General features: G+C 33.2%; 1 protein-coding gene across 2 annotated transcripts in view; it reads right to left on the reverse strand.

Moving 5' to 3' along the window:
* The window catches only part of LOC136031714 (uncharacterized), a 144,832-nt gene that overhangs the window by 103,304 nt on the left and 27,816 nt on the right, over positions 1-13,712 (reverse strand). For both annotated transcript variants that reach the window (XM_065711419.1, XM_065711417.1), the window contains exons 5-6: positions 5,674-5,798; positions 2,552-2,670 (exon numbers count right to left, since the gene is read on the reverse strand). In XM_065711419.1, the coding sequence (XP_065567491.1) occupies positions 2,552-2,670; positions 5,674-5,798 (244 nt within the window). The remainder of the gene's footprint in view (positions 1-2,551; positions 2,671-5,673; positions 5,799-13,712) is intronic.

Consider the following 13,712-nt stretch of genomic DNA (forward strand, 5'->3'; position numbering starts at 1 on the left):
TGTTTATTTTTCATTGTTTTCTTATAGTAATGCTAGAAAATCCTGCGCCCTTTTCATTGAATGTTTCTTCCCCTATGACACATTCCTCCAAGGAAAGATCCTCCAACATAGCCCCCTCCCCTCAGCCCCACCCCCAAACAAAATAAAATCCCCCCTGAAAACGTCTGTACACTTCCCAATAACCATTACTATATGTAAACACTGGTCAAAGTTTGTAACTTGCAACCCCTCCCCCAGGGATTGTGGGGGAGTAAGTCATCCCCAAAGACAGAGTTATTATGGTTTCCGACTATGCTCAACAAAATGGCTATCTCAAAACTTTGATCCGTTGACTTTGGGAAAAAAATGAGCGTGGGAGGGGGCCTAGATGCCCTCCAATTTTTTTGGTCACTTAAAAAGGGCACTAGAACTTTTCATTTCCGTTAGAATGAGCCCTCTTGCGACATTTTAGGACCACTTGGTCGATACGATGACCCCTGAAAAAAAAAAAAAAAAAAAAAAAAAAAAAAAAAAAAAAAAAAAAAAAAAAAAAAAAAAAAAAAAAAAAAAAAAAAAAAAAAACACGCACCCGTGATTTGTCTTCTGGCAAAAAATACAAAATTCCACATTTTTGTAGATAGGAGCTTGAAACTTCTACAGTAGGGTTCTCTGATTAAAATCAGCATTAAAATGCGATTATTTTGATGTAGCTATTGATATCAAAATTCAATTTTTTTAGAGTTTTGGTTACTATTGAGCCGGGTCACTCCTTACTACAGTTCGTTACCACGAACTGTTTGAACATTAGTCAAAGTTTGTAACTTTCAGCCCCTCCCCCAGGGACTGTGGGGGGTAAGTCATCCCCAAAGACATAGTTATTATGGTTTTCGACTATGCGGAACAAAATGGCTATCTCAAAATTTTGATCCGTTGACTTTGGGAAAAAAATGAGCGTGGGAGGGGGCCTAGGTGCCCTCCAATTTTTGGTCACTTAAAAAGGGCACTATAACTTTTCATTTCCGTTAGAATGAGCCCTCTTGCAACACTTTAGGACCACTTGGTCGATACGATGACCCCTGGAAAAAAACAAAAAAACAAACAAACAAATAAACACGCAACCGTGATTTGTCTTCTGGCAAAAAATACGACATTCCACATTTTTGTAGATTGGACCTTGAAATTTTTACATAGGGTTCTCTGATACGCTGAATGCGATGGTGTGATTTTCGTTAAGATCCTATGACTTTTAGGGGGTGTTTCCCCCTATTTTCCAAAATATGCCAAATTTTCTCAGGCTCGTAACTTTCGATGACAAAGACTAAATTTGATGAAACTTATATATTTTAAATCAGCATAAAAATTCAATTCTTTTGATATATCATTTAGCATCGAAATTCCGTTTTTTAGAGTTTCGTTAACTATTGAGCCGGGTCGCTCCTTACTACAGTTCGTTACTACGAACTGTTTGATGATCAAGATCCGAGTTTTGTTTATTGTTTTCCTTTCCTTTATATGTTTTGTTTAATTTAGTTCGTTAATTTTTTGTTTTTTCCGTTGGTAAGGGCTTCCGAATGTGAAGTCGGAATATTTGGATTTATTTATTATTTAATTTTGTCTTGTTTTTCAACTATTTTTTTTTTTAATATTACACCCATTTTCCTATATTTTCATTTATTTAATTCACTAATGAAATGTTTAGAGGTTGCAGGCGCAGTAAACGTATATCATGGTTACAACTACCAATATAACCTAGTAAAGAGCGGACTCTAGCCCCTAGGAAGCGAAAATTTAAAAACGAGTTTTGAAAAAAAAGCAAAGTAAGCTTACTTTCTCTCAGAAATAATTCTGACTGATCAAATAAACTCAAAATAGTAGTACCCTCATTCCCCACCTAATTGGTAGAGTTTACCTTACCAGATAACTTGGCTTAAAAGATTCTAATACTTTCAGATTCGGACCTCAGCTAATTAGACAAACGTAATCTAGTAGAAATATTCAGTAGTTCTAAACTTTACCATAATCTTTTATCTCGGTGAAGACACTAAACACCTTCCTTGGATAATTGTTGTACACATACATACCAATTGACTTTGAAGAAAACCATTGGGCAAAATCTATCAGATACAAAATTCAGCATGCTCTTTTTTACTTTTTATTTAAATTTAACAAGCGCTACCATTAATTTTGATTGTTTCCTTAGGGCCTTAGGGTAACTAATTTTATAAGTTAAAATTGATACATTAAGGAAGAATGTTTAATAACTTAAGTTACCCAGAGTCTGCTTAAGGCAACAACCATATGTTGTTTACTAGGAAACCCCTAGTAAAGAGCGAACTCAAGCCAATAGGAAGCGAAGGTTTAAAGACGAGTTTTGAAAAAAAGTAAAGTAAGCAAGAATCGCCATTTGAAATTGATTCAGAAACGGTAGTTATTATTTCGATTAATCTAAATGGTAAAAGTTTATTTTGAAATATATTAAAAGAAACGAATTCTGTTCGGTGACGAAAGTGATTGAAAAATAATGCTAAACTTATCTGTATAACTATTACTGGTATTATAGGGATCTACTTACGACGTATTTCAATTGTGTCGATATCAATAGTTAAAGGTTGCTTAAAGCTGACTGGTTTGAATGCCATCGCTTCTTGTACCAAGATCTCTTTCACTGTTTTGGCAGATACGCTTGTGTGGCTAAAAATTAAAAGTTTTTCATATATGTCAGCAGTGGCGTCGTTTCGGAGGGGGGGGGGTTCAGTTGCCCCCCTAAAATAATTTGGAGAAAAATTATTTTATAGCCCATGTCCATTGACTCTCCGGATAGAAACCCCTCTTGCTCCTCCCACAATGAAAATAAAGGAGCTACGCCCCTGGGTGTCAGTAGAACTTACCAGCCGTTATCTATTTTATCCGATTTAGATCTCTCTAACGTTAAATACAATATGTTTCATAGCATACATTTATCAGGAAAAACAAAAATTGAAAAATGGGTTTTAGCTGTTTTAACTTTAGTTAAGAATTTGTTGCTGTAGAACTTTTTGAGGTATCTAAAACTCAGGAATAAAGAACATTAAAACTTCGTTTTTCAACTATTTGTGCGAGTTAGAAAAGAAAAAACAGTGCATTTTGGAAAAAAAAACAGAAGCTTTTTAATATTACGAAAGCTAAACACAACAGAATAAAAATTGGAAATTATTGGAAGGGTGTAAAGAGAGAGGCTTTGAATAGATTGGAGAGGAGGAAGAGCGAGCGTAGCTCTGCTGGCCTCAGGTGGCCTGGTACTGAAGTGGGTTGTTGGTAGTAGCAGTGAAAGCTGTATTTCCAAGCTATTTCAGTGATTGAGAAAAGAGGATATGATAAATCTTTATTTTTTTGCTAGTAAAGTAAGAACTATTAAAACAACATAATTTATCTAGTTTGATGGGTTAGGCTTTAGATCTGTTAAAAAAAAAAAAAAAATGTGAAATAAAATTTTTTGGATTGCTACCGTCTAAACGCGACTAGTTTATACTGTCCATAAAAGACATTTTCTTCAAATATCTAACCAATTGAAAATTTCTTGTGAATTTGTATTGGAAATTTTATTATCAATAAAATAGCATCTTTAATAAAGTAATATTATCAATAAAGCTTTCTCATTAAGTAATCTTTTTTTGGGTGATACCCTTCAGTTGCCGGGGATCCTGCTGACGACTTTAATAAGGACAATCGCTAAGGTTTATAACAGTGTCAATGAAGCGGCAGAGAAGCAGAGTAGTCTGTGTTTGTGTTTTGTTGTTGTTTTTGTTAGGAGACGAGAAAGCAGAGTACTTAAAGTTTGTGTTTTGTTGTTGTTTTTGTTAGGGGACGAAAAAATAGAGTACTCCGAGTTTGTGTTTTGTTGTTGTTTTTGTTAGGGGACGAGAAAACAGAGTACTCCGAGTTTTTTTTTTGTTGCTGTTTTTGTTCGGGGACGAGAAAATAAAGTACTCCGAGTTTGTGTTTTGTTGTTGTTTTTGTTATTGGACGAGAAAATAGAGTACTCCGAGTTTATGTTTTGTTGTTGTTTTTGCTAGAGGACGAAAAAATAGAGTACTCCGAGTTCGTGTTTTGTTGTTGTTTTTGTTAAGGGACGAGAAAATAGAGAACTCTGAGTTTATGTTTTGTTGTTGTTTTTGTTAGGGGACGAGAAAATAGAGTACTCCGAGTTTGTATTTTGTTGTTGTTTTTGTTAGGGGACGAGAAAATAAAGTACTCCGATTTTGTGTTTTGTTGTTGTTTTTGTTAGAGGACGAGAAAATAGAGTACTCCGAGCTTGTGTTTTGTTGTTGTTTTTGTTAGGGGACGAGAAAATAGAGTACTCCGAGTTTGTGTTTTGTTGTTTTTGTTTGGGGACGAGAAAATAGAGTACTCCGAGTTTATGTTTTGTTATTATTTTTGTTAGGGGACGAGAAAATAGAGTACTCCGAGTTTATGTTTTGTTGTTGTTTTTGTTAGGGGACGAGAAAATAGAGTACCCTAAGTTTGTGTTTTGTTGTTGTTTTTGTTAGGTGACGAGAAAATAAAGTATTCCGAGTTTGTGTTTTGATGTTGTTTTTGTTAGGTGACGAGAAAATAGAGTACTCCGAGTTTGTGTTTTTGTTGTTGTTTTTGTTAAGGGACGAGAAAATAGAGTACTCCGTGTTTGTGTTTTGTTGTTGTTTTTGTTAGGAGACGAGAAAATAGAGTACTCCGAGTTTGTGTTTTGTTGTTGTTTTGTTACGGGACGAGAAAAGATTAATATTTATGTTTTTACATTTTGTTCCTAATTGTTCCAAAATTTAGCTGACCAAGGCAGAAATAATAGAAAATATTTGGCTAAGGTGTCTTTTGGATAACCTATTCTTCATAACAAAGACAGCCGGTCAATCTGACAATATTTCTTCCTTTTGTTCCGATTTTATTATATCAACCACCACGGTTTAGAAAGCAAACCATCCTATCTGTTTAGGACTTGCTTTAAAACTAGCAGAGCTTGCTGGAATACTACTCCACGGTACACAGTGCCCTTACTCACGCCCACAGTGTGTTTACTCATTTTATGTTTCTTTTCGTTTTTTCGAATGCTTGTTTCTTTTTTAGTCACTAGGCTTTCTGTTTTTGTAGCAGGTAATAAACAAATTATTATTTATTGTGGGGTATATCATCGAGTTCTGTGTTATATGCCCTTGTTTGAAATTTATTTTTATTACTAAGTAATTTTAGCATTTAAATGACATTCATTTGAACTTTGTTCAATGTCATCGTAAGATAGCAGGAAAACATAAATGTAACATAACCGCAAAATAAGTTTTCATGCATTGTATCCCCTTTCTTATACAGTGATGTTTAAAGTTGTATGCATATAACAGTTGTTTAGTGTTTTATAGGTAATCGTTATTGATTGTTCTCATAAACGTTGTGGTGTCTTTTTTTCTTATTCCTTTTTTGTCGTTTTCTCTATTTTGTTCTCCCTCTCTTGAACTTTTTTTGTATCTTTATTAATTGTTCTCAAAAACTTTGTGGTGTCTTTTTTTCTTATTCCTTTTTTTGTCGTTTTCTCTATTTTTTCTCTCTCTCTCCCTCTTGTACTTTTCTTGTATTGTCTGATGGGTTAAAAATAATTAAATATAAAATATTTCAAGTAGCTGCAAAGCGAATACTCTAAATATAAAATAGAAAGTCTGACATCATACTCACCTTGGAAATTTCCTTCTATCTAACAAGAGACTAAAAAAGACTATAAGACTTCCATTTGCAAAACCATCCACTCGGCTCCGTAGAAAAGCCTTCTGCAAATTACTGTTCAAATATACTGTATCCAGCTGAAAAAAAAAGGAAATTGATAGACGGAAGGCAAGAATTATTGGAAAAGGATACGCAGGTAGTATCAGCCTTCTATAGGCCTATAGAGCATAAGTTTTTCTTGTTGTTTTTGTTAGGGGACGAGAAAATAGAGAACTTCGAGTTTGTGTTTTGTTGTTGTTTTTGTTAGGAGAGTTTATGTTACTTATTTTTGTTACTCTGAGTTTATGATTTGGATACTTTTCAGTATCCAAATCATACCAAATCAGTATCCAAATTAGTTTATGATTTGCTCACTTTTCAAAAGTATACCCGTGTCTAATGACCTGCCTATGTTTGACAAAATTTGCATTAGGTGTAGACAGTAATAGCTTTTTGGAGGATTGCAAAAATTTTAGTCTTGGATGGGATTTTTGAGGGAAAGTGAGTCATTAAACCTAAGTAATCGTATTTTTATATATATTACTTTCTCTTGCACTTAGTTCTCTTCGTGGATCCTGACATGTCCTCTAGAGAAACAGCCCTTCTCGTCAACTGCAGCAACAATGCTTGAATATAAAAGGATACACAGGTAGTATCACCCCTCATTAGGCCTATAGAGCATAAGTCAATGGTGGCAATTCATGAAAATGTATAGAGGCAAATACATTTTCAATATTTTTATGATAAAATATACAAAAAATGTGTTTTAAAATCTAGCCGGAGGGACGGCAGCTGCGTTTTTTAAATAAAAAAAACAGAATTCTTCAAATTTGTGGAGGGGGATTTGCATTTATGTTGAAGTTTTTGTGCAACTTTTAATTCTAAGGGGTAAACAGAATCTAGGGAGGTATCTTCTTTACCCTTGGCAGAAACATAATAAACATGTACAGCTACATATGTTTTTTTAAGTATATGATACTGTGCTCGTTTGTGAATTGTTATTCAACTAAACAGCGTTCAACTGAAAAAAGTAACTAAACGAATTATAAATTGTTAGAAAAAGATACATAGGTTGAACTGAACTTTTATCATGGTTGCATTCACTGCAACCTAGTAAAGACGAAGTTCAGGTCACCATAACCGAAAAATTGAAATAATTCTAAAAAAAAACTGTCAAATGAGGAAAAATAATCGTTTGAAGCTGATTCAGAAATGGTTATTATGATCTCAATTAATCTTAATGGTAAACGTTTATTGCAAAAACACATTTATGGAATTTCAAAAGAAAGCGTGAAAACCATCGCGCATGATGAGGATCGAAATGAAAGCTACACCATAGAAAAGGCCATCGTCGAGAACCCGATATGGGGGAAAGTTACACGACTAACCTTCGACAACAAGGTAAATCACTTATTTGCATGGGTAGGACTAATATATCCTCTTTTTTCTTTTTTTCTCTCTTCTTCTACTAAGAAGTAACAAAACAAACGAGTACGGCTGCAGGGTAAACACAGGGAGCAGAGGCAGTTTTAGGGGGGCGGAGAGGGTATTTATCCTGGAAGCGGAAATTTCAGGCGCGCAAAATTTCAAATAAATAATCTAACGATCATAATCGTTTTGTTATTTATCAAATTTATTTTTATCAAAATAAAGTAAAGGGTACAGTTAATAAATGAAAATAATTCATAAATTATTAATTAATTAAAAAATAATTAAAGAATAATGCTTATATAATTATAATTAAAATAGTTAAAAAAAACTATTAACAATAATTAATTTAAATTATAAATAAAAAAATAAAAAAAATATTATTTAACTAATAAATTGAAAACAATTTCGTCAGTAAATGAATTTTTTGTGGGAGACAAGAGGGGGCACTGATCAAGATTTTGCCCCGTGAGCAAAGAGTCCAGAATTACAACCGCACAGGGGAGGGGGGTAGGCACAGGTCCCGACACCTCTCCAAATTCCTAAAACTTTCAAATTTCTTGGCACTTCTTATTCAAATCATCATTTTTTATTACCCACTCCCCCCCCAAAAAAACATGCTTGCAGTTAAATTTGTTACTGTGTTTCACAAGTGGCGTAAGTATGGTGATTTTTCGTTTGATTTAACGCGGTTCTCGCGTGAAGCTTTAGCAAGGGTCCAAAACACAATTATTTGGAAAAAACAATGAGAAATTAAATATAAAAAAAACTAGTTTTTCAACTGTTAGTAAGGAGCAACATCAAAACTTAAAACGAACTGAACTATTACGTATATGAGAGGGTTTGTCCCCTCTTCAATACCTCGCTCTTTACGCTAAAATGTTTTTAGTAATTTCAAAAGAGTAATTTATTCTAATTAAACGGCCTTTATGATTCAGGGGTCATTCTTAAAGAATTGGAACGAAATTCGAACTTTAGCGTAAAGAGCGAGTTATTGACGAGGGGGCGAACCCCCCATATTACATATATGAGGAAGTTCGCCCCCTTGTCAATACCTCGTTCTTTACTCTAAAGTTCGAATTTTGTTCAATACTGGCGGATATAAGCAATAATTTGTTTTTGTTGTTTTCTGCCCAATCATAGCATTTAATTTTATGATTTTTATGTGATAATAAACCAAAGATACTGTATGTCTTAGACTTGCGTTTGTAATTAAATTAAAAAAAAGAAACAAGTTCTTTTAAATGAAAGTAAGGAGCGACATTAAAACTTAAAACGGACAGAAATTACTCTGTATATGAAAGGGGCTTTTCCTCCTCAACGCCCCGCCTTTTACGCTAAAGTTTGACTCTTTCTCTTAACTCTACTTCTTAAAACAGTAAAAAACTTTAGCGTAAAGAGCTAAAGTATGACTAAAGTATGATTGTATGACTTTTAGGGGGTGTTTCTCCCAATTTTCTAAAATGAGGCAAATTTTCTCAGGCTCGTAACTTTTGATAGGTAAGACTAATCTTGATGAAAGTTATATATTTAAAATCAACATTAAAATGCGATTTTTTTATGTAGCTATTGGTATAAAAATTCCTTTTTTAGAGTTTCGGTTACTATTGAGCCGGGTCGCTCCTTACTACAGTTCGTGACCACGAACTGTTTGATAAAATACAAGTTTTTTCCAACTGAAAGTAAGGAATAACATTAAAACTTAAAAAGAACATAAATGTTTTCGTATATCTTTTAAAGATCTTTTCTTTCATTCTTTTCAGTCATTTGAGAACTGCTAAACTTGTGACTTTCACTTCCATAAAAATAGTTTCGACCTCTTTGGCCGTTCTGTTACTATGCCTTACAAAATTAGTTCCGCTAATACCGCTAATTTAAGTTACGTGGTAGAAGCTTTCCATGGAGAAATTTTTCGTGGGGAAGGTAATTTTCCATGAAGGGGGAGCTGGATTTCTCGGAATTATTTAAAAAACGATCAGCAATTGAATAAAAAAAACATTTTTTTTCAAAAGAAAGTAAGAAGCAACATTAAAACTTAAAACCAACAGAAAATATTATGTATTTGAGGAGGTTGCCTCTCCCCAATAGCTCGCTCTTATGCTGAACATTTTTTTTTAACTTTTAAAAGAGGTTATTATTTTAACTGAATAACCTTTGTGATTCAGGAGTCATTCTCAAACAGCTGAAACAAAAATCAAACTTAGGTTATATAAGGTTATTATGAGTTTTAGAAAAATTAAAATTAATACACAAAATTCGTTTTAATTATTCATGTACGGTGAGCCAAATTCAAAACCTGCATTAATTCAAAAACGTCCAGAAATTAAATAAAAAATAAACAAGTTTTCTTAGCTGAAAGTAAGGAGTGACATTTAAGCTTAAAACGAACAGAAATTATTCCGTATATGAAAAGGGCTGTCCGTTCCTCAACGCCCCACTCTTTACGCTAAAGTTTTTTTATTGTTTCAAAAAGCAGAGTTGTGAGAAAGAATCAAACTTTAGCGTAAAGAGCGGGGCGTTGAGGAGCGGAGAGCCCTTTTCATATACGGAATAATTTCTGTTCGTTTTAAGTTTTAATGCCACTCCTTACTTTCAGCTAAAAAAAAACTTGTTTTTTCTATTTAATGGTAAAATGGATCCATGTCTTCAAGCATATGAAAGTCTTTGAATGACATTTTGGATGACCCTTCCATAAGTTTTGTTCCACATACAGTTTTTCAAGCTGCATTGAATTGTGTAACTCAAAAGAAAAATTTTAAAATCCGAAAATACATAAAATTTAAAAAATATAAAGCAATCTAAAAATATATCATCACGCGCCAAAACACGCGTTTTTGTATAAATCTAAGAGATACATACATACTGTGTGAAATTTCTGACAAATTGTCTGCTTTTTCATATTTTCCTTTAATTAGCATAAATTCTTTTTTATTTTATTTTCAATCAATAAATCAATTTATTAATACTAAAGAAAACTATTACAAAAGTAAATCAGTTAATAGGCCCAAGAAGCTATGCTTGTAATGGGCCAGTTAAAATTCGTATTTACGACCAATAAGTCTTGCAAATAGTTTTTGTCCTTCTTTTCAAAAGTGGCTATTTTGAAAGCAGCTATTTTGAAAAGCAGTTATTAAATGAAACCAGTGATGAGCTTACAATGAATGAAAAATAAAACTAATATTCAACTCAAACTCAAAACGAACATAAACTTTAATATATGCTTCTTTACATATGAGAACTAAGCTATTAGAATTATTTCCAAATAATTGGTGAATTTCGACCTAGTGAATAAGTTTGTGAAAGAGACTTTAATCAGGATACTTTAATATCTGCTTTTTTACATACGAGAACCACACTATTAGAATTGTTATCAAATTGTTGGTGAATTTTGACCTAGTCAATATGTCTATAAAAGACATAGTCCAAGCCAGGTATGTTAGGTGTAGGGCCTATATGCCACGAATGACCCAGAACTCATAAATATGGTGTAAGCCCAATCAATTACTAAACTCTTTTTTTCATATGCAATATTTTGGAACTCATGTTTTATAGCATAAATAAGGATGTTGCTTATATTTCGACACAGATACCCAGGAGGTTTTATTCACGCAACAGCTGTTTTTAACAATAGAAACCGAAAAAAGAATCATTAGCATCCTTCTTAGCTTGATATGTTCTGCCGCATTATTAAAATCAATCCGCCCGGTTGTTGCTTTATGCCAAATTTTTTTTTAAATTCTTTGGCCAAATTTTTCTCTTAGATCTTACCTTGAGCTCTACTTTATTGCTAAGAGAATTCATTGTTTCATTGCTTATATTTTATATTAGAATATCAGGAACATAGAACCATGGTAGAACAGTTAGCAGATTTTGGTAATCCTCTAGTTTTTTTTTTCCTGGAATGAAAGCTGAAACGAGAATTTAGGTTGTTAGCCCTATTTCAATTATGACCATAATGCCCTCGACATCGCTGATCTCCTCGACAGTGGCGTTAATTTACAGAAATTTAGGGAGAGGGGGCGGGGTTAATGTGTTATTCAACATCTAGAGAGGGTGAAAATTTGTCTTTTTTAGGATATTTCCAATGAAAATACCAAAATAGGCAGTTTTCAATGAAAATATTCCCAAAAAGGTGTCTTTCGAAATCTAGGGCGAGCAAAAATCTATGAGATACAGGCCCCCGGCCCACCTCCAAGTGGCTCCTTTAAGCCACTTTTAAAACAGGGGTTTTTGCAATAGAACATGGACTAAAACAGAGGCTTGTTAAAAAAATTTATTTAAACCCCTTGGATATAATAACGAATATGGCATTCATTGGGATTAAAGAAACAGAAGACTTTGGTTTCAGATCCAAATCTTTTCAAGGGTTAATTCATTCAAAATTGCCTTGAAGGGGGGAGGGTGTAGAAATTCATTGTTTGATTGCTTAGATTTTGGCTTTAAAATACTGAAAGTAAGAAAATTATGGTAGATCAGTTAGCAGATTTTCAGCAAAATTCAAATTTCTTCTCACTCTTCTTTGTTCGGTATCAATCTGAATTCGAGGACTTAGGATGTTGGGCTTAATTTGAGGACGAATATAATTGTCTGGCTACAAAAATCTACTTGAACTTTACTTTCTGAACGGAGGTCTTCAAACAGAACAGAGGCTCAAAACAGAGGCTTCTTTAAAAAGGATTCGAATCCTCTGTGAGGAATAGCAAACATGGCGTTCACTCGGAATCATAAAATAAAAGATTTTGGACTAAATTCTGAATCCTTACATGGTTAGATTTTATCATCTTTGGCCGAAACCGTCCTTCGGCCCTTAACTAACATTACAAAGTCTTATTGTAAAAGGGGTCAATAGATTTTCGACTGATTTAAAAACAGGAATATAATTCTCAATTTTTAAAAATCTAACCCACACAGCTGCACAGGAATGAACTGACACTAAATTATCTAGTAGATTATATTTTTATATTTACAATGTACATTTTGAATGTGCAAAAGTTTATGTTTTGGCCATTACTTTTTTGGCCGGGGAGTATTTTTCAGAGAGTAGCGTCTGTAGTTCATATAGGTTACTGTGGTTGGACAACCTTACAACCTGGAATACACCCTTAGTGTTTTTCAAGCTAAAATCAACTGTATTCATTGAAATTGATGCTTATCTTGAGAATTTTCTTATGTTAAATTATTTAAGGTTTATATTTCCTGCGCAACTTATATTATTTTTAAAGGACAAAGTTTTAATGTTACCACATAACATGATAATTTTGTTATCATTCGATAGCTTTCATTTAGGTTAGGTATTTTAGAAGAATACACTCATTACGTACAAATTACAGTTCATTTAGGAATAGGGATAAATCTTTTTATTAGACAGTGAAAAACAATGACGAAAAATTCTGGGTATTTCGATCACATAAACAGTGACCGTCATCAGAATACGGTGAATACGGTATAGATTACACGCGGTGAATACGGTGCATATCCGCTGATGACGGCCACTGTATGCATTATCGAAATATCTAGAATTTTGTTGTCATTGTTTTTCACTGCCTATCAAAAGACAAATGTCTATTAGATTGACCGTCATCAAAATACGTTGAATACGATATAGATTATATGCGGTGAATACGGTGTACATCTGCTGATGACGGCCACTGTATCGAAATGTCTAGAATTATTTTTGTCATTGTTTTTCAGTGTCTACTAAAAGGTTTTTATCTCTATCTGCTATTTGTACGTTATATGCATTTTATGAGATATTCCAAGTTATATTTCTGGATTTTGCTTTGAAGTGTGTTTTGGATTGTAAAATAATTTAAAAAGATGGAAAAACATACAGTTATAGGAAACACTTCCTATTTTTGAAGAAAGTATATATCATTCTCTATGAGAAAGTCTAAGTGATATCATTTTTATGCCTTGGTGAATGAATAGATCCGAAACTGATGAGAAATAATAGAAGTATCTTATGCTTTTTGGCATGTCTTAAAATTCGAAGATTCACAGGGAAAATAAACCGTTTGAGTTTATTAGGATAAAAAGTTCGAGAACTCGACCCAATCAAAGTTTATTTTTAAGTAATAAATTCAAGGAAACACTAAACTTATTACTTTATTACTAAACTTATTACTTATTACTAAACTTATTATTACAGGGGCCTTCTTATATGTCTTTTTTTGGACTCTTGATGAGGCTACGAAGAGGCAGAGAGAATTTCTGGATCTTGGAATTACTTAAATTCTCTATCAAAGGGTATAGAAAGGGTCTTAGGGATGAAACGTACATCAAACATGTCCCTCAAAAAGTATATAAAGTTTATTTAATATCTGGGGATTGATTGTTTTCAGACTTTCTGGATTTTTTATAAATGAATCTTAAGATTGTTAAGTTATCAGGGTCACTCCTGGTAATGGGTGATATTCAATGCGCCCATCGAAGCAATCACATATTTGGGATATATCAATATTTAACGTTTCGATATTTTCGATCTGGTTTACGAGAATATATGTGCCTGTGTATCAATTATCAATACTAAAAGCATCAAAACGTCGGATAGAAACATCGATATATTATTGAATATAACCCGAAGC

The sequence above is a fragment of the Artemia franciscana genome, chromosome 10 (genome assembly GCF_032884065.1).
Source record: "Artemia franciscana chromosome 10, ASM3288406v1, whole genome shotgun sequence".
Lineage (NCBI taxonomy): Eukaryota > Metazoa > Arthropoda > Branchiopoda > Anostraca > Artemiidae > Artemia > Artemia franciscana.